This window comes from Gordionus sp. m RMFG-2023, chromosome 5 (genome assembly GCF_954871325.1).
Source record: "Gordionus sp. m RMFG-2023 chromosome 5, tfGorSpeb1-WG-v2, whole genome shotgun sequence".
NCBI classification, from domain to species: Eukaryota; Metazoa; Nematomorpha; class Gordioida; order Chordodea; family Parachordodidae; genus Gordionus; species Gordionus sp. m RMFG-2023.
This window is the reverse complement of record NC_088779.1, coordinates 6845325-6872860: the sequence shown is the minus strand read 5'-3', so window position 1 is coordinate 6872860 and position 27536 is coordinate 6845325. Positions and strand designations below refer to the sequence as shown.

At 26.8% G+C, this 27536-nt stretch overlaps 1 protein-coding gene across 2 annotated transcripts; it reads right to left on the bottom strand.

Moving 5' to 3' along the window:
- Positions 1–967: 967 nt before the first annotated feature.
- LOC135929515 (N-acetylglutamate synthase, mitochondrial-like) lies at positions 968–27536 on the bottom strand. 2 transcript variants are annotated; one of them, XM_065466129.1, is made up of 14 exons: positions 27429–27536; positions 24324–24497; positions 20771–20890; positions 20051–20164; positions 13695–13879; positions 9900–9965; positions 9361–9544; positions 8008–8091; positions 6764–6863; positions 4116–4209; positions 3259–3336; positions 2675–2759; positions 2411–2559; positions 968–1812 (listed from the first exon to the last, which is right to left on the bottom strand). In XM_065466129.1, exons 2-14 carry the CDS (start codon positions 24474–24476, stop codon positions 1641–1643), a joined length of 1584 nt encoding a protein of 527 aa, XP_065322201.1. In that variant the 5' UTR covers positions 24477–24497; positions 27429–27536; the 3' UTR covers positions 968–1640. The 2 variants fall into 2 exon arrangements, with proteins under 2 accessions (XP_065322201.1, XP_065322202.1); XM_065466130.1 differs by lacking the exon at positions 27429–27536 and having other exon boundaries at positions 968–1561; positions 1604–1812; positions 24324–24546.

The following is a 27536-nucleotide window of genomic DNA, read 5'->3' as shown; positions in this document are numbered from 1 at the left end:
CAACATTAAAGTTATTAAATACCGAATTTTGTAGCCTTAAATAACAACAATTAGTTGCACCTTCAATATAAAAAGTATTATTAAAATTAAATTTAATATTCTTTCTAAAAAGGGATATATTTCAATTTAATAAATGATTTGTAAAGTTTTGTTAAGACTTACCGCTACTTTAAGTAACAATCTTACTGAGCAATATTACATATATACAAGATCATTTGATTCTCCTACAGTATCCTTATCATCGCCAAACTATATATCCCCATATTTTAATTTTTTCGATCAAAAAAAAATTATATTATTAAATTACAAATCTATTATTTAAAATAGCGAAAATCTAATTTTCAAATAAAAATAAAGCGCAGGATAGCAAAGATTATTTTTTTTAAAATGTAGTGTGCTACTCAATACTGAATTAATTATCATCAAAAAATTATGAAAAGCATTTTCTTCAGAATATTTTTTGCGACGTGCTATAGCTCACCTTTAATATTTCTCGTTTTTAATACTTGAGAGTGCAACATATAAATAATGAGAATTAACGTGTCAAAATATAAAAAGAATATAATGAGGCCCTTTTTTCACATTGAGTTATAAGTGGTCAAAATGGAATACTGAAAGGTAGGTAATACTTGTCAAAGTATTTTAAATGCTACAATAAAATCAAACAAATTTTATGATATAAGCTAACTGCAACAAAATTCAATTTGTAAACTTAAAATTTGCAACACTTTAATGGAAATATAACGTATAATATCAACACATTAATTTTTTTTTGTTATTAGCAATAACAGCTTATTAGTGTTTAAGAAAATTTTGCTATTAATTTGAAAATTTAAATTTGCGTTTTAAATATAACATGAAAACTACGATTTAGGATTCATCGAATTCTTAACCATTTATTCATATTAGGACAATTACTCTCTTAAAGAAAAAGCCTGTATTATTGATCTTTTAAGGAAAAAACATCTTCTTTGAAATTCATTTATTAAATTATTATTACTATATTTATATTTACATAATAATTTATACTAACAATCATTATAATTCTTGATAATATATTTTATAATTTGATTGTTTAAAGTTTATATTAAGAAAAATTTTAGAAAAACTCTTAAAGAAATGAGGAATTGAGGGGGGGGGGGGGTATTTTTATACTTATTTGCGATATAATTAAATAATAGCATATATTAAAATAATAACAAGTAATAAAATATTAACTAAAATCATATATTTATGGGATTGATTTATAATTGACAGTTTAATGGTATAGCTTGGAGATAAATATGCACAAAATTAATTATAAATTTAGCAGGAAAAATAAATAAGATACAAAAATAAAATCATGATAGAAATAATTTGTAGGATGGGGGAATAGCATTCTACCTGTCAAATAGAAATAGTGTAAAAGACGTGTTAAAACCCGTGAAAAATATTTTGGTGGTGATAATAATTATACTAGAACCTGAATGAATATTTTGACTTGATATTATGCTGAGACGTATGCATGATTTCGTAAATGGGATATTCAAATTAACTAAGATGCCTTAATTTTCGATCTTCACTATTATGTACGATGGTTTAAATTATATAGAAATAATAATACGTTTAATGCATTCGAGATATCTACTATTACAATTGTTCTATAAGGAAATAATTAAGGGAGGATCTGATTTAGGTGTTGGCGAAGAAATATCGGAAGCCGCTAATTTGTTGGAAGCGGCAGGTTTCGAGGGAGAATTTTCAAAAGAAATGTCGATATTTAGAACGGTTTTTATAGCCCTATGGGATGTCTCTGGGTCTGAAATGCCATACCTTAAAAAGTGTTATATTAAAATAATTATATATCGAGGTTCATAGAAAATGAATATTGTATAGTTCCCTTAAAACCCAAGGTATTTTATTAATAAATAGAAATAAAATCACAAAATATATATATTTTTTATATTTATTCATTCGTTATCTCTCTCTTTAAAAAAAATTTGACCGCAAACTAGATATTTAAAAAAATACTCATTGCACATCACAAACTTATACTATCTATAAATATGAATTGTGTATTATTTTTCTTTATAGAACAAAGCTAAATAATTAACGTTGGAGAACTCCTAATGTGTAAATATAAAAAAAATGTTTTAGATGAAAAACGGTCGATAACTATTACAAGAATGTCAAGAGATACATCTAAAATCATATAAAAGATTATATAAAAATGGTAAATATAAAATGATAACTAAACAAGAATAATATCGTATAGTTTGTGGTCGGTCTAATAATTCTGACACTGAATCCGGATAGAAGTTTAATGAAAAGATGTCAGAGGGTAAAGGGAGGGGATGCCAGAAATAATTTGTAATTGTAGATAAGAAAGAATGAAAGAATACAAAGTTCAATGATAATCAAAACGTTTTACCAAAAAACTATCCATTGTCCGTTGCTCCAAGATCCTTCGCAATTTTTAAAGTACCAAGGGTTGATTTTGTTTGTATGCGACGAACGCCAAATTAGAGTCTTGTATTGAAATTTAAGGAGATTCCACAAAGTTTCGCTCAAACCTAGACCCTGCAAAAAAGTATAATTTTAGTGTTATTGATAATGATAATTAATATATAAATTAAAATAATGTATATAACTTCAAAGAACAATTCTTTTTTATAAAACAAATTTTTTAAAATACCTGAATATCGGATGAAATGACAAACTTATTAAGGTATGGTATAATTAGACCTTCTTCATGAGTGATAATTGCAGCAGCATTATAACTATTTGAAGAAACATAAAAATTGAAAAAGCATTATGAGATCTTGTGAAAATAAAATATTATAATATTTTAGATTTTTTTTTGAAACCCTACTGAACTTTAGCATCATAAAAGGGATGAAAAATACTCCCGAAGGAAAAAGAAACGCGAAGAAGAGGTATTTAATTATTATTTTAATATTAAATAAGCCCTCTAAACTTCTTATTATCTTAATAATTACTAAAGGTTTCCTAAACTATTTTATCTTTATTAATAAAGCATTTAAAAATCCTTATCAAGCATTGCCACGTCATATAATCTAATATTTTACAAAAAAAGTTGTAAAATATAATTAAGCAAATAATGTATCAAAGATATAACTATCCAAAAACGCATTTTGAAAATTTTGTGATCAGTTTCATTTTGATATATTATTTTTCCTTTCTTTCTTTCTTTCTTTCTTGAATTATTTATGTATGGATATAAAGCAATTAGTGTAAAATTTATTTTTAATTTAAAACTTCTCGGATACGAACATTCTGTCGATTTTGTCCTGTAGTTTTTCAAAAAAATCGTATTTTAACGTCTTCTCAAAAGTCCTATAATATATTTTGTAATTACACCCATTAAATAATGTGGTAATATAAAATTTTTTGTGCCATATTAAAAAAAATAAATTTTTGGAAACATCAAGAAAAAATGATCATACCTACAAATTGAAATAAATATATACATGAGAAACCAGGGAACAACAATTTTTATGGGCCTCTCCACCTCGTATATATAAAAAAATAATGTCCCAGTCCCTGTGCGTTTATTAAATCTATGTTGCAAGACTAAACATGGGAAAACAGAAATTCAAATTCACTTATATTAAGTGAAGGAAATTGAAAGTTTTTAAAAATAAATTGGAAAATCAGAAATTCAATTTCATTTTTTTAAAGAAGAGAATGAAAGGTTTCTATAAACATCGGAAAAGGTGAATCATATAATTGTCAATATTTGTGAGACAAAAAGAAAGCGTAATAAGATACGATACCGATTTATTACGATATTCATTTATTCACTCACGAACAGTAGTATTAAACGGCTTGATTTGAGCAATTTTTAAAAAAGGTTAACTCAAAATCTTATCCAGAAAAATATTAAGCAAGCCTGAAGATTTTGTCCATATATGGCAAAATGTTTTCAACGTCTATTAGCCAAATTTCGAGGCTCAGACAATATTTTTCAGGCTAAAATATTGAGTCAGTAGTTTTTAAAAATTGGACCATATCGAGTCATTTAACAACACTACTCACCGGAAAATGCATTTATTGCAAAGAACATCGCGCAAAAAAGCAGAAAGTTTTTTTTAAAAAATAGTGAAAAAAATTACGTGTTAATTAGATTGACCAATCTGTTTTTATCTATGTCTCTGAGATTGTTAGTCTGGATAAAGGTGTCTATGTGCTTGAAGAGTGTTCCCGAACCTAAATACAAGAAATAAAAAGTTTATTATATATTTTCATCTCTATCGTATATTGGATTCCTTTTTACAGAATTTGGAACGATGCCATCTTAATTAGCCTATGACGATTCATTCATTCATTAAAAAGTTCCACATATATAAGTCCGCCATTGAAAGGTATATAAACGAAAATGCTTTTCAAATGGGGCCTACTACAGCTGACTTCATTATATGTTCTATGCTAGTGTTAGACCTGTGCGCCGAGGTATCAATCGGAAGCGGCGGCGCCTCAATTAGTCGCCTCCTAATAAATTAGCGACGGCGGCGCTACTTATTTTAAAAATGAATTTAATTTGTAATTAAATGCATTCCATATTTTTATAATTTATTTGGGCACACTTAGTTGCAGGGTTGTGTATATTAAATATAAGTTCGGATCAATACCGATATTTGGCGTTTTCAAAAAATATGTTTTTGGTTATTTTAAGATTGTATATATAATCATATAATTTTGTTTTTATATTATAAATAATTTCATAATAAAATATTAATAAATGGAGCTAAAATACAATTTATTTGTTGAAATGTTTAAAAAAATTAGTTTAATATTTACACTATTTTTAGTTACATTATCTGCAGCAAGAAAAGGATAAAATATCTAAATTGTCATATTCAGCTAGTGTTGTTAAACGGTTAGATTAAGCCAATTTTTAAAAACGTTAAACTTAAGAATTTGGCCAAAAGTAAATAATTCAAGCTTATTGATTTTGCTCACAGATGGCAGAAAGGTTTGAACTTCTATTAGTGAAATTTCGAGGCCTAGGTAATATTATTTTGATAAAATTTTGATTTAACCCTTTTTAAAAATCGGCTAAACGGAGTTGTTTAAAAACTGTATATTAACCCTTATAAACAATACAAATATTTTAAATGAAATTATTAACTTTTGGAGAATAAAAATAAAATACACTTAATCATTCGTGAAAGTTAGTTGGATTTTTTTTAAAATAGAAAATATTGATAATTTTGTTGTATTAAATACAAATATAGATGGTAAAAAATCAATATAAATATCGGATCGGGATCAGATTAACTTTTTAGTAATATCGGAAAGTATCGAATCGGATCGTTTTGTTGAAAAATTTGTGGATCGGCACAGTCCTACTTAGTTGTAATATTCATCGATTTTCATTAAAACAATGATGTATAAATTTGGAATGCAAACAAAATATAAAGAAAGAGATTATAAATAAACTAGAAATAGTTTAGTCAAATTATATTTCTCGTTAATAAATATTATTTTGTCAAGATTGGTGTGGCATATGGAGATTATTTTAAGTATTATCCAGACATGGGAAAGATACTTTCGTTAAGTGTACTAGTTGCAGGTATAAAAAGTACTTTCATAAATTAGCAAGTGTTTCAGTTGTTTTTCCCCAAAAGGTTAGTACATCCTATTCTGGTAAAAAGTAAAGAGGTCAAGGAGAATATGACATTCTTATTCTAGATTACTAGTAAAATTATTATCGTTGATTGGAAGGTGTTTACGAGCTATTTTCGCTATATATGTATTGGCTATTTGCCCATTCTTCAATCTAACTCTCACTCTCTGCATTTCATGCTCTATAAGTTTTAAATATCTAATTAAAAATTATAGAATTCAAATTTAAATATTCTGAAAGAATTTTAAGATTGCGAAATTCGGATTATGTAGTATCGCAAATATCTAATATTAATAAATATATTAAAAAATAGAAAATTAGTATAGAAAATAAACACTTGCAGTTCTGTAATTGAAAATCCCTATGGTCAAGCTTTTGTGCATATTTTCTTTTAGACAAATGATATCTGATCTATCAGATTCGTTGATTTGTATATTTAATTTTATTTCGCTGCGAAATAATAAACCTAAATTAATTGTTGGTCTCTTTTGGCAGGAAGTAATTTTACAGACTCTCCGAATGCATTTAATACAGAAAGTTCGTCAACTAGATCTCATTTATTATTGAAAGATCATTAAAGTTAATTTCATTGTATATTATAGAATGGTTTAAAAAGTGTAGGTCCATTAAAATAAAGATATAATATGTACTATGTTTATGTAATTGAAATATAAAATAGAATGTACATGAATGATTATCAATGATGATGTATCTTATTATATGCCAATACAATTCACATTTTAATTATATTTTATTAATTTCAATATTCAATTTTAAATAATAATAATTTAATATATAAATATAATTAAATAATAGCATTTTAAAAATTTTACATGCCACGCTGCCACCCAAAAAATGGGAATTGGGCCTGGCGGCACAGCTCATCTCAATCGGCGGCGAAAATTGCCGGCGGCAGCGATGTGAGCAGGCGGCGCAGTGGTCTAATTAGTGTTAATATTATTCGGCAACTGAAAATTTTAAAAAAGGGATTCAGTTTTTCCCATATTTGATTCAGTTCAATGGATCATGATTCCAAAATCTGATACTCATTCAATGACGGTTTTTCTCTTCCTTATTTTTTTTAGTTGATTAACTTTATCCATTTTCACATACATAAAAAGTAAACATTTTAACCTCTATGAGTAAACAATTCTTTGAGAACTTGATCCGCGGATGTTATAACGACGGACGATTGAGGCGACAAATGACCTAGCATTTTGTTAATGTTTATTATCTATAATTTAGAAGGGGGGAAGGGGAGAGAATAAAAATATTGTGGAAGTGTACATTTTAAAATATTTTTTTTTAATATATTTGTTATCCTTATTTACTCCTTGACTATAGCTGGTCTCTATTATATCTTACTCTCGCAAAGGGATATTGTTTAAAGAGCAAGTTATCTTCGTTGTTTTTTCATCAACGACTATAAAAAATAAACAGCGCTTCATATTAATATGAATTCTCCAGAAATAATTATAGAAACTTTACTTAATTTTAATATTTAAAAATATAAAATACTTTATTTCAATTTTAGAGTATCGCCAATGATGACGATAATCTATAATTAACTTTTAACTATATTCTTGAGAAAAGAAGAGGAGAGAAAGAAAGCGAACATCAATTTTACAATAATCAATAAAATGATATTTTAACAATTTATTTTCCCAGTATAATAATGATAATAATAATCAAAATAGCTCTTTCCAAGTTAATACATCTGTTTAAAGAAACTATTTACATATAAAAATAATATAAAAATATGTGAATACAATAGTTAGACTTCTTAATTTTTTTAAAAACAAGTAATTTGGAAAAAAAGTTGATGGATATATTATATTACATCACAAGTGCGAATCATTATAGTAATCTTAGAGTAGCGGACAGAGATTTTCAAGATATAGAATAATTTTTTTTTGAATACATATAAATTCTTTATAATTAATTTTTTTTTTAAATTAAGTAATAAATAATTGTCCAATTTATAAAAAATCATTAAATTTAATACATTTTTATTAAATAAAAAATTAATTAATTAATTAAATAAGTAAATTTGAATTTTCACTAATGTCAATGGACGGGGGTAGAACATAATTTTAGATTGAGTGTTGGTTTGATCAGGGTGTCCCATTCATTTCTTCCACGGAAAGAAGGATCAGATCAAACCAAGAACTCGGGTTATATAAATTATCCGAAACACTTATTCAAGATTAGGGTTTAATTATAAGAAGATATAAGCTGTGGTTAAGATACTAATTCCCAATCCCTTCCCCTCGTCTCGAGCTGATAATTAATAAAAAAAATTAGTGGAAGAGAAAAGAGTGGGGAAAAAAATAATAATTTAAGATCAAAGAAGTCTTTTTTTTATGGAATTAATTTACCCTTTTGCGAGTTATATCGTCTAGGTTCGATAAATTGAGAGTTGATTCTAAGTCGGAAGGCAAATTGATTTGGGGAATCACTACCTGTAGGATTATATTTTTATTTTTAAGGAAACCTTAAAATGACTAATAAATAATATGAATCGAATCAATCAATAAAAATGTGTAAAATGTAAATTTAATCATCATGATCTTCGAATTCTTTATACCTTTTTCTTTCTTTTCTATGTAATATAATTGGATGTTGAGGATTTGAGATTTTAGAACTTATTTTTTGTCGTCATGTAATATAATTATCTCTCATCATCGTATTTAATGTAATAGAAATTTCCTTCTGCATGTTATATGATCTAGACCTTAACTAGAAAAATGAAAACCACCAATAACAGCCAACATTGTTCAAAAACAGTTACCAAGAAATGTAATATGAAATCAAGCTTAGAAAAAAAATAACAAAAACGACAAATACCCGATGCAAAATAAGTATTTGATCAAATGAAAATTTCGCAAAATACAACAATGAGAGTTCGTGACAAAATGCATGATAAGACGATATAAAAATTTCTTTCTACCCTTTTTTTAAAAAAAAAAATATTATAGTAAAACTTGGATAATAATATTATTTCGTAAGAAATGACCAGAAATTAATGATATTTTCGCTATTTCTAAATTTTTTCAAAAATAAACATTTTAAAAAAAATATACAATAATAAAAACACAATTGCTACCCTGAAAAGCTATTTCTCAAAGTAACGAAGCCAATGTTATAGAAAATTAGGATTAAGAGAGTCCCGGTTCGTTAATTAAGTGTTGATGAGTATCTGGCAACTATATTTATATATCTTCTGCTATTATTGATATTCATTTTCAAATATCTACCTTTGCATGATCATAATTCCACAGATTTTCCATCGGAGAACGTAATGAGTGCCAATCCCCTTATTTATTCAATTTTATTTACTAAATTATTATTTTTATGAATATCATAAGTTGCCATCTAAACATTTATATCCCTTATTGGGAAAAATTTATTATTGAGTATACTGAGAGATAATTCGATGATATTTCCAAAAATATATCTTTTTTTGCTCATGCTTTACCATGCCCTTGTACACTTTTGAAAAATTGAACAGTCATTTTCTATGCCATTAGGGTTATATGTCTATCTAAGTAACTACAATTTCTTTATTATATTTTCTCGAATCGAATTCAATTAATGTGGGATAAAGATAGAGAGGGTAATAAATAAATCTCAGAAAGCTTTATATTACATAAAGTCGCTTTATAAAATATACATTTTGCTTCATTTAAAAAATAATAATATACATGATAGATTAGAAAGAAAAAATATACCTGATTATTACTAGAATTTTTATCTTGACTGGCATCGACTAAACCCCCAGTGCTATTCAACAATAAAATTTTGAGGGGTTGAAAATGTAAACTCATCCTATCGAGCACGGTATCGGATTGGGTTAACACGAGTTTCCCAGACGGAGTTTCTGCCAAGGTTCCCAATATAGGAATACTATCGGATCTTTTTTGATAACAACAATCAAATAACCAGTTAAAAATATATTAATATAACATATTAAGTTAATATAAAAATTTCATAAATTAAAAAAATTACCAACAATCTACACTCAATTCATTCATGTTTAGTATTAAAATTTAATATATTCGGCTATTATTCTTTTTCTTTCTTTCTTTTGTGGTAGGACATTATTACTCTTTAGAATGGATTTAAAAGATTGCGAGGTTATAAAATTCTTTTAAAAAAATCTTAATAGTATGCCTATAGAACATTTTGAATGGTTTTGAAATCATTGCAAGGATTAAAAAATCTATATTCTGTAAAAAAAAAGTTCATTATAATTTTCACTAAATGATACTTGAGGGCCCATTCAATGATTTGATAATTAATATCCGTCAGTTCACCTCTATAATCTTCTCCGTTCCTAGAGTAGTAAAATAAAATTATACGCGTTATTTAAAATGGCGAATTAGTGAAATTTTTCTTTAAAATTTTTTACAAACACGTGGCACATCTACAAATCCCTTAATCCTATAATTCAAGCTTATGAAGCTAAGATCCACTTAGGGCTAACCTTCTAAAAGCAAAGATCCGAGGAGATGATCCCTCCTTAACCCATTTTTTGAGATTATACTTAAAAATCTAGAACACTTTTGAGATTATACTTAAAAATCTTTTATTTTTCAAAAACTAAAATCTAACAATCAATCAATAAAAAAAATATATTAATACATTAAAAAAAAAATCAATATTATTTTCTTTTAAATTAATAACAATAATAATAATATACATATACCTAGAACACCTCCCTTATTTTTAAGAGGCGTTCTCAGGTTACTAAACATATATATAAAAAAAATATTACATTTTATAATACATATTGCTCCTCTTTATTCATTAACTACATTTATACCCATCTCTGAGAATTCTTGTTGCACTTCTTCAGCTACGTTCATTTTAGGAGAAAAATTGACAGGTCTTTTTCTTTGCAATGCTGGTTTTTTCATGAGTGTCTTACGCACTCCAAAATTTTTCTGATTCATGAGTACTTGCTTAGGCAGGATTACATTAGAACGATCCAGAATTGTGTTAGCACGAGCAAAATTCGAATCATTGACTTTATTTTGGTTATCCAACGATAAATGTGCAACCATCCTTTCATAGATCAAGGATGAGTGTTCAGCAATTGTTCAACAGACCTATGTTCCGTTTGACTTGTTTTGCCTGTGGAACAGAAGGACACAAAGCAGCTAACTGTCCCAGCAATACTTATGTTATCAATAATAATGATAATAACCAAAATAAAGTCAATGATTCGAATTTTGCTCGTGCTAACACAATTCTGGATCGTTCTAATGTAATCCTGCCTAAGCAAGTACTCATGAATCAGAAAAATTTTGGAGTGCGTAAGACACTCATGAAAAAACCAGCATTGCAAAGGAAAAGACCTGTCAATTTTTCTACTAAAATGAACGTAGCTGAAGAAGTGCAACAAGAATTCGCAGAGATGGGTATAAATGAAGTTAATGAATAAAGAGGAGCAATATATATTATAAAATGTAATATTTTTTTTATATATATGGTTAGTAACCTGAGAACGCCTCTTAAAAATAAGGGAGGTGTTCTAGGTATATGTATATTATTATTATTGTTATTAATTTAAAAGAAAATAATATTGATTTTTTTTAATGTATTAATATATTTTTTTTATTGATTGATTGTTAGATTTTAGTTTTTGAAAAATAAAAGATTTTCAAGTATAATTTCAAAAGTGTTCTAGATTTTTAAGTATAATCTCAAAACCATTAATGGTCAAGATTTTTCTAGTGGATAAAAATGCCCAATTTTTTCAAATTATATTGATTAATGCTCAAATATGATATTCTAAAAAAATCAGCCGAAAAAAATAATCCTAAATAGAAAATCTAGCCTGGTGCATATCTGCACCGTTACCATTAAGAGGTTAAAAAAGATAAAAATTTAATACTATAAGATCAAAAAACAATAGAAATCTTTATTCTTTTTTTTGTAATTTATAATAAAAACGAGAAAATGTTTATATATTATGAAAATCCTTGAAACATTTAGTATGAAGTGTGATTTGACATGTTTAGCACATATATTTTGAGTGCGTATGGCAATATCTGCATCTACGTCTTTTACATCTATAGATTTTGGATAAATAATATCCAGATGAATCAGTAGGGGTTTCGCTCTGTTATGCAAACTGGCTTGCGTGACCTGTAATTAAATTTTTTCAATTTTTATTGGTGTTCAAAGGAAGTAGTAACTTCTCGCCTAAATGCAAGCAATCTCTTCTTCTCATCTCGATTCATGAATTTCCAAATTTCCCACGAATTTACCAAAGCTACATATCGATAAAATTGATATTGGCCTCCGCCCTTTTTTCCCTCTTTTTATTCTATAGTAGATATGGGATTATCACACAGATCAACTCCACCTATGTGTTTGTTATAAGCAGTGATCATATTTGGTTGAGGAATTTTTATTTTAGAAGATAATTTCTTAGAATAACTCGTCACAACCGTATTATAATTCCAACGAACTATAAATATTTCGTTTAATTTTTCGAACCTATTATCATAATATCCTCTTTCTTTTTTTTCTACAGCATTTATAGATTTAACTGGGCAATGCTCCAATCTATTATCCCTCACAGTTCCAGTTGTAAAATATCCCATTTGTTTTAAGTATGGCAAAAGTTTAATTGATGTATAGAAATTATCAAAATATATTTTATGATAATTTGGTTTTGTAAGGTATAACTCTTAATATCTGGGATAGTTATACATTAATAGACCTATTCATTTGTTTTGCATAAATATTACTTTGATCTACAATTAGGGAATATAAGTCTTCGCCGAAAATTAAAAAATATATCTGATAGATTTTTACCATGCAAATTGTCTTCAAGTTTTATTATATCTTCATTTTCCCCATTGAAAGAAATTAATATAACGTATCTGTTTTCTCCATTTTAAATGGCGAGAAATTACAGAATAGCTTCTTGTAGCAGATGGTTCTGGAATGTCGTCATCAATTGAATTATGAATCTCCAATTCACCAGCAGTATCAAGGTAAAACTCTGTCATTTGTTAAGTCATTTTAGAAACGATTCTTAAAAATTTTAATTAAATATTTATTTTATAGAATCTTGATTTTTTAATTAGTCATCTATTATTTTGATAATTTTGATTGAATTGACAAAACAGGTGCATAAGAAAAAAAAATGTTCAGCAAGGAAGAGGGTACAAATAATTTAAAATTTTTACGAATAATTTTGATTTTCGAATATTTATGAACCGAATATTTGCGAATTTCATATAATTAGGTTGAGATAAAAAATTATAAAAGAAATATATTATTCGATTCGGGGGGTTCAAAAATATTTTCAAGACCTTTTTTGGGTATAAAATTTTTTTTCAAAACTTTCAGGGAGCTCGAGCCAACTCCCCCCCCCCCTCATCCTTAGTAATGGTAACAGTTTTAAGTATAATATAAAAAATTATAATTCATTATGTTAAATTTGATTTGTTTGAATTTTTTAAAATAATTTATACTGGTAGATGGTTAACGGTGCATATATGCACCAGTCAACTTTATATGGTTATCAATTAAAATTTTAATTATTTAAAATTTCAAAAATGATTGATAAATATTGATATATCTATAAAAAAAATATATACACTAGTTTTCATCAAAATAATTTCATAATATGCTCGTGAGATCACTTAGTAGACTTTGCATTTTAGACCTCATAAATTCGCCATGTTTGAGGGCTTCTTAGGGACATAAAAAAAAAATTTTTCATATTTTTCTTTTCCAGTTTTGAGGTACAATGTTTTAACTATATAAAAACCTTTTTTATTATTTTTTAAAATAAAAAATACTATGTTTAAAAATGATATATAGGAGGTGGTGTTTTATGCAACGTTAACCAGTAATGGGTTAATAACACCTTCCCAATAAATAATTTTTTATTTTTGTTTAATATTTTCATATCATCAATTAGGAAAAGGTAAAGTACGCAAATTTTGCAAGAACAGCCGCGAACAAAATTCTATTTATTAACGTTATAAATATATATCGATTTAAACATTTTTTAAAAAAATTTCTAATATGAGATAAAAACTTCGAGAATCGCGATTTTATGGTATCTTTCGAAGAAGTTCGCGAGCTTTGTAAAGGTTGGGATAGGCGAGGGGTATTGGAGCGCAAGACACCGCTTCCCGAAAAAAGGATTTTTGAGTATGTTCTGTTGTTTTCGAAGGATGTAGCAAGTTCTAGGCTATTCTTAATTTGTCTTTCCCTGTTAATCTTTTTTTTTCGGTGGGTGTTTTAAAAATTGTAAGGTAACAAATGACAAACAATAAAAAAACGGCTAATACCCAAGCCTACTATAAAAGCTTATTTAAACCAAAATACATATATCCAATTTCATTATTTACATTTTAAAAAATTATTATGATATTGTCACCTTTCACACTTAATTATACCATTATCATATGTATTCTTTTATCTAAAATATGGAAACCTATTAGATAAAATACATCTCTAAATATAAATATAGAATGTTTAAGCGTATATTGTTCCTCAAAATAATTAATGACATGACACCCTTCATACCAATCTTAAGCGGATTTTTTCGGCTCGAGTTCTAAGGCGAAAACGACTTTTTCGTCTCGGCTAAGCTGTTTATCGGCTCGGCTGTTTTAAAGTCGACTTGAGTCGATTTTGCACCACTAAAAGAGAACTTATAATACTAAAAAAAAATAATTGATATATTTTCTCAGCAATATTACATATTATCCAAAAGTAAAATAAAAATATTTTTTAAAAAAAGATAATTGGCCAATTTTAGAATTAATATATATATATATATATTTTAAAAAACCAGCTAGGCGCAAAAAAATAATGGTTAATAAATGAGATATCAAAAAAAAACCAATAATTGATATAAAACATGCTCAAATTAAAATGACAATTTTCTTTCATGGTTCGTTCTTTTTATATTTAAATAGCTTACTACTTCTGGTTGTGTCCAAAATAATTTCAAAAAAATTTTTAATCCCAAATTTTTAAAATTTTCGTATGTTAAATTTTTGAATTTATAAAATTTTCTAGAATTATGCTTTGGGACATGTCTTTATTTTTATATTTAAATTATTTGATTATTTGCGGATATGGCCTCAACTAAAAAAAAATGATTGCAAATTTCCTAGATATTTTTCATTTGAGAATCAGATGATCCATTTCAAAATCATCTCCGTAAAACTTCCACTGATAATCTCTTCGAATTTTCTAATCGCAAATTTCCACATATTTATTATTAGATGCTTTATTACGAGTTAGTTTTGTGGAATCGATTTCTTAAACCTGTCTTAATTTAATTGCTTATAGTGTCCAATAGTTGGCGCAAAAATTTGATTAACTATAACTTTCTTTCAAGTCTTTAGAGACATTTTAAGTCATATATTCTATTTTTTCCATTTTTATTTTCCAAGACAATATCGTAGCCGCTTTACATGTTTAAACAATCAGATGTAGTTAAGAATGTTGAGGAGAGGATATTTTTTAATATCTTTTCCTGACATGCGCAATAACCATCAATTGTGTTAATATTATCGATTAATTTTTATACATGTTTCAATTTCAAAATTATCTATTTTTCTTCCATTCTACAAATCTACAATAATGAGAGATAGCTGTAGAGGTCAACTTTAAATAATTTAGCTTATACTAAATTATATATTAAACATTTATAATAAAATGTTGTCTTCATGTTACGATTACTTTATTATAGGCTTATCCAATATTCGTAATATTTTTATTCATTTATTTATATATAAATCATCTTTATAAAAGAAAATGTTATCTGCAAACTTAAGTAAAAATATCATGAATATTGGATAAGTTATCTTACATTTTACTAAATATGTATATTTTCATTTCATATTGGTAAAAAATGAGATTCACTTACATTAATCATAATGAATACCTAAAACAATTCTAATTAAATAATAATTAATAACAGTTATAAAAATCATTAAAAAAATGAAACAATTTTAAACTTGAAGTCGTGCATAAATTAACCAATAATTTTAAGAACGGAGACTGCTGCACATGTAGAGAAAACCCCAACTAACAATCATGCTTACTATACAATACCCAAATTAAAGAGACAAATATTTCTAACTCTCTAGGTCTGGCACCGCTCTGACATCGATACCATTTTTTAATATCTGACTCTGAGCAAATATAAATTTTATTAAATGTTTTCATATTCATTGTTTTTTTTTCAGGAATTATTTTTTTAGAAGGGGGAGCGAGATTAGGATTGCCTAATTTGGATTTTATGAATATTGTGAAAATTAGGGATAACTAGCAAAAAAATGAAAGAATAGATTTAGTGTAAGGATATAAATATCAGAGACCTGCAGGCCCGATCCTAAACCCGGCCCGACCCTAAACCCGGCCCGACCCTAAACCCGGCCCGGACCGGGCCGTATTTTAAATTTTTTAAATATACCCGGGCCGGGCCTAAAAAATTTTTTAAACATATCCGGGCCGGGCCGGGCGGGCTAAAAATTTTTTAAAATATATCCGGGCCGGGCCTAAGATTGTTAAACCCGGGCCGGGCCTTAATATTTTTTATAAAAATTTTTACATTATGAGTTAATGGTTATAAGATTATATTATATTATAGTTATTAATATAATATTTGGTGATGGTTAACACTACCTAACACCCAACAGATCGATCTAATTATTAATTTCCTGCAAATTTATTCAAAGTATTAATATATTTTTTTATAATTCATATCTAAATTTTTACAACATATATTTTACCAAAACAATCAAATAAAGGAATATCTTAAATAAGCCCCAATATTCAAGTATTATTAATATAATTTTTTATAATTCATATCTAAATTTTTAGAATATATTTTACCAAAACAATCAAATAAAGGAATATCACTTCTTGAAGTTTGTAATACCTTTCAAAGCGAAAAAGGAGAAATAAAATTGATTTTAATTAATATAAAGCATTTTTTAATTGAAAAATTTGTTTTACACAAGTATCATTTTATTTCTCTTTTTCTCTGTCCCAAATTCAAGAAATTACGTATATAGTCAGGGACAGATCGCAAGATGACGGAAAACTATATAAAAGATTATATTAAATTACAAGAGGCTCAGGAAGTAAATGAAATACCATCGACCAGTCAAATTACGACTGTTGTTAAACAAACTGAATCGTTTTATGACAAATGGGGCGATGGTAATTCTAGTAATATGTCAATACCCGATGATGAATATTATAATTACATAAATAAAAAAATAGATGAAACATTTAAGGTGGATATAGAGTGGTGGGCGGCTCATCAAAACGAATTTCCAATTTTAGCAAAATTGGCAATTCCTGCTTCAAGTGCAAGCTGTGAGCGGAATTTTTCCACAACGAGAATTCTTGGAAAAAGAAGAAGTAATCTTCAACCTGAAAAAGTAGATATGCTTCTCTTTCTTCATGATAATTTGTGAATTTTTAATATCTTTCTTGAGTATAGGGTTTCGTCAATCATGCTGGTTTTTTACTTTGCAAACTGTCAAATATTTATTGCATTTATTATATTTACCTTGAGTCATGAAAGTTTTTAATCCAACATTTTTCATTATTTTTTTTTACAATATTATATAATACAATTATCTTCTTTTGTTAAAAAATTAAATTATAAAATAAATTATATTAATATTGTGCTATTAGATTATATTTTCAAAATACTATTTATAAATAGCGATTTATTTTTATTTTATAAATTAAATAGTAAATTAAATACAATATATTAGATTCTCAAAATATTTTCCATTTTTATAAATTAAATATTAGTTTTATTATTTTTAAATGCAATATAAAATATAGTATATGCTCAAAATATTATTACCATTTTTATGAATATTAGTTTTATTTTTATAAATGCAATATAAAATATAGTATATGCTCAAAATATCCATTTTTATAAATAACAGTTTTATAATTTTTATAAATTCAATATAATATTCTCAAAATATTAGCTTTTTACATGTATTTTTAAATAATAAGCGATAATACTCGCTGAAAAATATGGTAAAATACCTCATAGGTGAATTTTTATATAAGGTCGAATATAATTTTAAAAAATTTCGAGCCGGGCCTGAAATTTTTTTTTAAAAAATATCCGGGCCGAGCCTTAAATTTTTAAATCCGGGCCGGGTCGTAAAAATTTTTTTTTAAAAATATCCGGGCCGGGCCGGGTTTAAATTTTTAAATCCGGGCCGGGCCGTAAAAAATTTTTTTAAAAAATATCCGGGCCGGGCCTAAAAAATTTAAAACCGGGCCGGGCCGGGCCGTGCAAATGGTACCTCTGCAGGTCTCTGATAAATATACAAGCAGAAGCTAGATAAAGAAGATTTTTAGAAAATGTGGATTACGAGCCTTCATTATGAGATAATGCGAGTCTTTTGAACTAATGGAATAATATAAGTGGTCTTCGCATGAAAATGATAAAATATATTATTCATATTTGATTGACGTATACAAAAATAAGAATAATTCATTATTGTTATGTTCTATTTTTTTTGTTTTCCCATCTTCCTTTATTTTGTTATGAAATTAATATATTATACCTTATTTTTATATTGCATTTGAAACTGGTTCTTACCAGTTTCATGAATGATTATATCGCGATTAAATAACAACTTTTTTTTTCCTTTTGTTTTAAAAATTATAAAGGTGGAAAACAAAACACCATTGATTCATTAATTATTTTTCGTGCGTTTTAAATTGAATTTCTTTTTTTTTGTTGTAATTTCACTTATTCGAATAAACTTTGAAAATTATGTTGTCCAAGCGATTTTATGACTAGATAAAACCCGGCCCCCTGATCCAGTCATTGACCATCCCGGACCCCCGATCACGGACTGTATTATTCCCATTCAGACTGGGGGACCCATCGGTCCAAACACAACAATTATTCGATCAGTATTCGTTTTTTTTCAAAAGGCCCTAGCTAAATATTATGTCCCTTTTCCCAAACTATACGCCTGCGTCGGAACCTAAAATTATCAGGTCCGACCCGAATCGATAAAAAAAATTTTGCCCGAACGATATCCGCACATTTTTCTATCAAAGGAGGTTCAAGAAATACTATTCTTATATGATAGCTATAAGTTCAAAAGGATCAAATACGAATTCGTTTTTGAATATGCCTGTGACCGAGTGTGAGAGAAAGTTTTTTCCGGGCCCTACCGACCCGAGTTAAGTCGGAACAGATTCGTGATTCGTCCGCCCAAAACTCTAGTTGTTACGTCATTGCTCTGTGTGGATTTTAAAACAAGATAGTTTATTTTATATATTATAAAGTAAACAGGCTTTTGGATCAACAATGAACAAACGCTCCATTAAATAAATCAATATTTGATAAATATTTGGAAGAAAAAATTATTATAACAAAGTTATTTGCTTATTACAATCATGTGAATTATCATTCTCATCTAATCTTTAAAAAAATTAAAACAATTCTTCTTTTTTTTCTTTGATAAGGCTATATTCATATACAAAATCATTTATAAAAAATTTGAAAAGTTCCAAAACTTTCAGAAATTTTAATGAAATCGTACATGTTAAATTTTGGCAATTTTCTAGAAGCAAATTTTAAACATGTTTCTATTTTTATATTTTTTTAAAAAAGAGCTTATTTCTTGCTTTTGATAAAATTTGGAAAGTTTGTGGATCGAATTTTTTTTAATGTTTTGAACACAGCCTAAAAAAGAAAGAACCATTCCAATGTATGAATAAATTCGTTATAGACATATAAAATTGTTATTGTAAATTAAATAATGTGTATATCAGTGAAACCTCCAAAGGTGATCATCTACTTATCTTGACTTCTTGACGTCTGGTTCACTATCCAAATATACTCAGTAATAAAAGACTAAAACTTAATTGTATGTGGAATCTTTTTAAATATTGATTTAAAAATGATTCCAGATTGTTTCTTTAAGGCTGGCCATTTTTTGCACTAAATGAATGAAATAAATATAATCGGTTCCAGGATTTATGAGACATCCAGAGTATTTAGAATATAAATAATTTAATATTATTAGATGTTTGAACGGCTGGCTTTATAATAAGTTTTTTTTTAAATTATTGAATTTATTTTAAAAAACTAATTATTAAAGTCATATTTAAATCAGAAAAAAAATCGATTTTTATTTCTTTTTTTTTACTAGATTGAAAAAATCGTGATTGAAATTAATGTTTGTAATAATCACCCTTGAGTGATCGTCATCTTATAAAGGTTTAGTTATAAGTTGTATTAGGGCTAATAACCCAAATTCTTATATTCAAAATAAAATTCACTTATGGAATAGATCACATAGCCCCCGAGAAAGAAAAGTATTGGGGCTGGATGATTAAAATTTCAAAATACTATTATAAATGAAAGATTACGTTGAATTCTTGGAATGAGATAGGTTTGTTGCATGGGAAGCTCTTGCCATGTACTATGATACATTTCATGCCGTTCCTTTGCAAGAAGCAGAGACTTGAACTGAGATTCTCTAACTATCATATTTTTTTTTGTTTTAGTTTAGCCATAAAATGAATATATTAAATCATTTATATAATTGAATTGTGATATCAGATTATATAGTAGAATTTAGCCTATCTATATATATATAGCACTTTTAAATGACAATTCTAAGCGTTGATTTTAACAGTTGGTGAAATTATTATGATTTTTAAAAAAATTTGAAAAATTTTGAGGACCAGTAATTAAACTCCTGAAAAGGGTTAGTCTGATATTAAGATTCTAGGTCAATATATTTGTAAAACATTTTTGTATCTGTCGAAACCGATACAATTCGATATATTACCTCCTAATTTATTCTTATTTATATTTATTAATGTTAAGTGTTAAGTTACATTGAGCGATTTATCTAGTTACTCAAATACAAATCTAACAAACAGAGGGGGGGGGGAAATTAAAATCCATTTTTGCGGGTAAATTCCTGGCAATTTTTAATTTTTTAAAATAAATTTAACCATTTATAGGCATTGAGATAGTATCAATATATCGAATAGTTGTACTCTCCGTATCTGTGCAATCGAATTATTCAACGCCGAAAATTACGGCTAACATGAATATATATATTTTTAAAAAAATATAACCATATCTTTCCTTTCGAATACGTCATCATCCAGATGAGCGATGGCGAAGGGCCTTTGGGTATGACTAAAATTTTTGAAGTACTTTAACCAATATCTCCCTTCTTTGGCGTCGGCGTCGAACTTATAAGATATAATTTTTTTGTAAGTGTATAAAGGAGTTAAAAGCTTTAATCGTGATTGGACAAATTACTACTTAGTACTTACGACTGACGATTCATTTTAATGTGTAAATGCGTATCAATACGTATCAATCAGCTGGCGGCACGATTATTTTGGTTTTCCCTTATAAATAATTTACATCAAAATTTCATGATAATTTTTTTTTAAATAAATAATAATTCAGTTTTATATATTTTTTTAAAAAATTTTTAAAATGAAAACCAAAATGGCGTATTTTATATTCAATGACGCCTCGAAATACATTTTAATGAATGTATCGTCATTCTAGGTATTATATATCATTGGATCGGAGATACTAATTTAATTTTCAAGCTTTCACGTGGATAAATAAACAATATTAAAAACTCAATTCGTCAGATTTAAAAGTTTATTTTAAAAAAAATATAGTATATTCTGGGTAAATGATAAATAGCTTAATTTATATCCGATTCCTTAAATGGATAAACCGAGTTTTTAGTTGAATAAAAAAAAATGGTTGAATCTCAAGGAAAGCAGGAGAAAAATCAACTCGCGGCATCAAGGTTAGGATGATTTTTTTTTTGTAGGCATAAGCCTAATTCGTCATTTTCGCAACACTAATATTGACAATTCAGTTAAATTGTTATTTTTTTTAAATGATTTGACACTGAATAAAAAAAGATTATAATTTCTATCGATAAAAATTTAAAGATAGTCCCCCTGGTTATAATTCAAAGATAATAGTAATTAAAGTAAAATGGGTTAGGATTTGATCCACAAATTATCATTCAATTTTTCACAGATCCGATAACCGATAATGAAAAAATTTTTTTTTCTTTAATTTCTCTTCGAAGCAACTTGCAAAGCATAGCCAAAATTATTGAAAAAATAGCAAAATTTTAAGAATTCCAGAACGGGCTAAGATTATTTATTTTCATCAAAAATAAAAATCGGGACCGACCCAAGAACCAATATGCTTTTGAAAATCATGAGCGGGGCCTGAAAACGAATATTTTTTTTAAAAAATCCAAGGAGAAAGAAAAAAATATTCAATGAGCATTTGTTTTTTTTTCAGCCATATATTTGGGAGGGGGGGGGGGGAGAAATGTGTGAAGAACAGAAAAACCGATATAAATATTTGTTAAATCTCCGATAGATAAGTTTATAACAAGTATATTAAATCCTAATTAGAATGTGTCCGATTATTGAGAAATAGGCTCATATTTAACCGAACCTTAACTGTACTATATTTTGTATATTCGATTAGAATAAATAGTATTATTAAGTTAAGAGCAAGTTAATTTTTATTTATTGGATAATAAAGCAGGTCGCAAAAAAAAGGCTTCCAAAATGCAAGATACAACAAATGTCCAGAAAAATTAAAATATTCATAAGAATGACCTCGATATCAGATTGTAAATAAGAAAAAAATCTAATTATTACAAACATATAATCACTTTTTTTTGCCTTTATAAAATTTTTTTAAAAAAATTGAACCAATACTGAAGTTACATAAAAACCTGTCTTACTTGGGCGAATCTCTAATTTGACCAAAATTTTGAGCCCCGATTAAATTCCTAGTAATTACTACAAGTAAAAAGTCTTGATAGCTTCTTTTATTATTATTTTTAATGCAATTTTACAAACAAAATACGCCATCTTTATTCGTTAATGATATCTATAATTAAAAATCGATATTAGATAAAATGATATAAATTTTATTTAAGTTTACCTTCATTTTTTTATTTTATTTAAATTAATCAATTTTTGTTTTAATAAAAAAGTATCAATTTCTTATTGATAATCCTTCAAAAACTATTTAAAACAAAAATTAATTTCAATTTTTTAAAGCTCTTCTTCTTTTTATGTTTATTTATCTTTTTACATAACTTTAGGCATGTGGGGTACAAAGTTATGTCTATACAATCATGCACCCATGAAGGGGAGATACCCCCATTTCGGCTTCCAATTGTTTTAGTGGCTTATAAAAAAAAATATACTGGCCCTCAAAAAAACTTTTGATCCCCCTCCCATCTCTCCTCAGCTGTTGCTTCCTGGCTATGGGTCTGAAATCAAGATAACGTTCCTTACTGTGGTTGTAATAATAAAAATTCATTGAAACAGTGAAACTTAGGTTGCCTTCATGGTGCAGACGGACATACGATTCCGCGATAATCCGTCAAAAGTCAATCTTATTAAAAATTATGTAAATATTAATAGTAGCATATGATTCGGTACGATCCGTCTAAAAACGTATCCGTTACCATCATTCATAGTTAATTCGCGGCAAAATATACAAAACTAACTGTTAATAAAGGGTTAAGCTATTCAAGTCAAAGTAATGAGCATTTATAAAGCAGCCATAAAATGATAGTATTAATTTTTTTTTACATTTAAAAAAAACCATATAAATGTTGTAAAATTTGAAATATAATTAGATTGTTACAAGTTACATTCTTAAAAGGTACTAGTTATAATTTTTTTATTTGCACAAGAAAAATAGGTAATTAGTACTTTTAATAAAAATTAGGGTTTATTAAATTTTAACTTAGATTCCATCAAGAATAATCTATTTTCAAGGTTGGCGGTTTAAGAGGTGTGCTAATTTTTCTTCGAAAATATTTCCTTATTAAATAAACTTTTTACAAGAGCGTTTTGATATAAATCAGATATTATATTAATAAACTAGCAATTTTAAACTTGGGAAATAATCATTTAAGATAGTGAATGATAAATATATATGAAAAGTAACTGGTTACATTTCTCTCTATTTAAATTTTTAAGGACCTGTTGGAACAAAAATATATCTAATTTTAACAAAAGGTACAACTAATTTATATGCAAATTATGTATGATTCTAACTTATAGCCTTTAACTTAACTAAATGCGTAAATCTTTCGATAATTTTTTTAAACATTGTTCTTTATTAATAGAGTTTAGAGCAAGAATGGAAGCGAGTCAAATATCAGAACCGGTACCAATTTAAACCAGTTTTCAAACTTTTAGGATTGCTGGAATGAAAGAAAAATAAATGAAAGTTAAAAGTTTCCCTTACGAAATCCGTCAGCTTAGTACAGTCATGGGTTTATCTTTTACATTTTTTTTTCTTGAAGGTATTCGTTTAGTATGTACATAAAATCTCAGTCAAAGAGGTATTTACGGGGGGGGGGGGGGGGGGGGTCAAACTTTCAGGACGTTTAAATTTTCCCCCTCCCCACCTCTCGAGTTATGTTAGGCTCTATTTTTTTGAAGAAAATATACTTATGTTCCAATTTCCTCCAAATGAACCTAATTTTATGCAAAGAAATAGCCTAATTGTATCTTATTAAAATTGAAGCAACTTCATACCCCCTCCCCCCGTCATCTTCTCTCACACATAAATTATATAAAAATGATATAAGATAATTTTTATTACCTCCAATAAGAATCGTTTTAGATCGGATATATTTTCCCCGTTGCTGAGACTTAAGCATCGACCTAATGTTTTGCGTATTTTTTGGTTTGATTTAACGCTGCTCAAGAGATGTGAATGAAGGCTTAGCAGAATAATCTTGGTGCTATTTGGCATCCCTTACAGATGGAATTTTCTCTATAAATAAAAATATATTGATGACAACAAAAATTAAATTGTCCAAATTAATTTTTTGTATTGAATATTGACATTTTAGTTTTTTTAAAAAAAATTCTATTTTGTGCGAGACAATAAAAAATATTGTTATATTATAATAAAGATAAAAAAAAAATACAATATTGTTGATATGAATTAAATGATAAATATTATTTTTTTAAAAAAAAGTATTTCTATTGTTAAAAATCATTCCCGTTTTTATTTTGGCAAAAATAAATAAAATAAAGGCAAATTAATAAACAGGATCAAGAAAAAGAACACAGTGAGGAAATTCGATGCCATTTTTCAGGGGTAATTTGCAATTGATCCTTATCATATTATAATCCATTAGAGAATTAGCTAACTTACCAAACTGGGATTTATGATAATAATAATAATATTAAAATAAATGCTAGATATAGATCATTTATATAATGATTAAAATTAAAATATTTATTATCTTATTATCAACATTCATTCATCAAAAATGTTCGATTTATCTTTTATTTTTGGAAAAATAAAATAAATAGCAAAAAATATTTGACTTTTTTTTTTATTGGAAATGGATTAATTTAATCGTTTGGTGTGTGGTGTTGTTAAACAGCTCAATTTGAGCCAATCTTTAAAAACGGCTTGGTCAATTTTTTATGCAGATAAACATTATACAAGCTTGAAGATTTTGTTGATAGATGACACAAAGGACAACAATTAGCGAATTTTCGAGGTTTAGGCAATATTTTTATGGCTATTTTTTAAAAATCGGCTCTAATGAGATGTTTAAACAGCATTAAAGGTGTGTAGGAAGAAAAATAATAATAAAAGGCGTAATTGTTAATCAATTTTAAAATTTATGATGTTTAATAACAATAATAATATTTCATCCAATAATACCAATAATAATTTTAGAAACTTTTTTATATAATAATAAAAATATTGTCTCAAATTCATCATCAATATTAATTGCTTATTTATATAATTATCTTTTTTCATTCTAGCACTATCGCAATCTGCTATAAGTGTTAATTTTACGATAATAAGCCGTTTAAACTCACCGCTAATTGATAACCCGAAAAGAAAATATAATTGTTGAAATAAGTATAAAATCGAATAACAAAATTGTCATGCCAACCTGAAATGGGGGGAAAAAAAGAAAACAAAAGATATTGTCAAACATTGTGATATGTCCATAGCTTAGGTAAAGAAATTAGGATAAGAAACCTTTCCAAAATATATAGGGGGAGGGAGCATTTAAGCAATATCAAATTCAAAAAAAGAGATGCAAAAATAAGACACCTACAAAATCGAAAGAAAGATTATAGATCTTTTAATGGGTAAAACGTTTATTATATATCAAAGATATCACAGAAAATTTGCCTCCAGGTTTACCCAAAAGTGAGGGAAGTATAGTTGGTCTAAAAAAATAGCTGGGAGAGCCCGAGCGATGACATACATCTGAAGTTATCCTTATTCGCCAGACTTACTATCTTATAATGCTAAATATAATTTGGAAAATGTACTTCCTCTACAATGTCACACCAACTGAGACACCTCCCAAAGGCAAGAACGTCAGTCTTTTGTGTATGATAAAAATTTGGGGCCTTAAAAATTAACAGTTTATTGAAATATTATCAATTATCTTAGAGAATTAATAATAATTCTTCCAAATGATGCAATTAACATTATAGATAATGCTGCAATACACAAGTATCATCTTATCAATGGCTATAAAAATCACATGAAAACGTTTTGTGGTCATGATAAACATATATATGTTTATAAATCCAAGGCAAAACAATAGAGATCAAATAGTACATAATAATTTTAATATTAAATCTGTGGATGGATTTTTTTTTTCAAAAATTTTTTTTGGCTACATTTTTACACACTTTTATAATCATATGCAAGATTTTATGTAATATGGTTATCGAGGCCAACATGGGAATTTATAGTCCCAACTCTGTCAATGCCTTTTTATTATTATAATAATTTATGATTGGAATATAGTTATATACTTCTAAAAAAAACAATTAATATGTCAGTAAATGGTCTTTGTTTATAATGTATTCCCAAATAAAACACTTGTAATTGTATATAATAATCTTTTTAGAGCATATCTATAACTTGAAAAAGAATTATCAAAATTTGAAAACTTTAATATTCAAAAAATAAAAGTAAACATTTTTTCTTTAATATATTTTTATTAAATTGGGAAAAAAAATTTAACTATCAAGAATATAATCAAACCATTAATTAAATTTAGCACATTAGTCAATAAGTTATTAAGAACTTAAGTGAATTATTTGAGGTCCCTCCATACATAACACGTTTAATTGATATCACTGATCTGATTAATTTTAAAAAATATTTTCAACAATAATGCTTTTTTTCCAGACCTATCCCAAACATAATAATAATATTCTGACTAAATCCATGGGCTGAATTGATGAGTGATTAAGGGTTTGCTGACCTCTCACCAGTCTTGTATATAATTTTCAAACAAGTTTATAACTTTAAATATAATATAATATTCCGATAAATATAAATTAACATAAGTTAGCAATATATTTCTCCTTTTCATTCCTGAATAATTTGTTGACAAATTTGTTACAAATGTGCTTAAAGCTTACAATAAGAAATGGTAATATTATATCCAATCAATATACCTAAATTTTCTACAAAACATTTTTTATAGTAGAAAGAAAATATATCTAAAGTTTAGCTTTTTGTCATATAATTGCTTAAAAAATTATAATATAAGAATGAAGGTTTAAGAGATGTTTATGAAATAATGACAAGTTTAATAGTTACTTATCATGAGCTTGTACCAAAAAATTTAAACATCTTAAGGTTAAGGGGATTTAATTAATAAGTTTAATTTTCGTTAAAATTAATTTTACAATAAATTATTCTAACTTCAAATTATAATGAATACGATTATGCAACTTAAAAGCACGATTCAATTTTAATTTATTAAAATATAATCATCATTGCAATGCAGTGATTCTTTCTTGTAAAAAAATC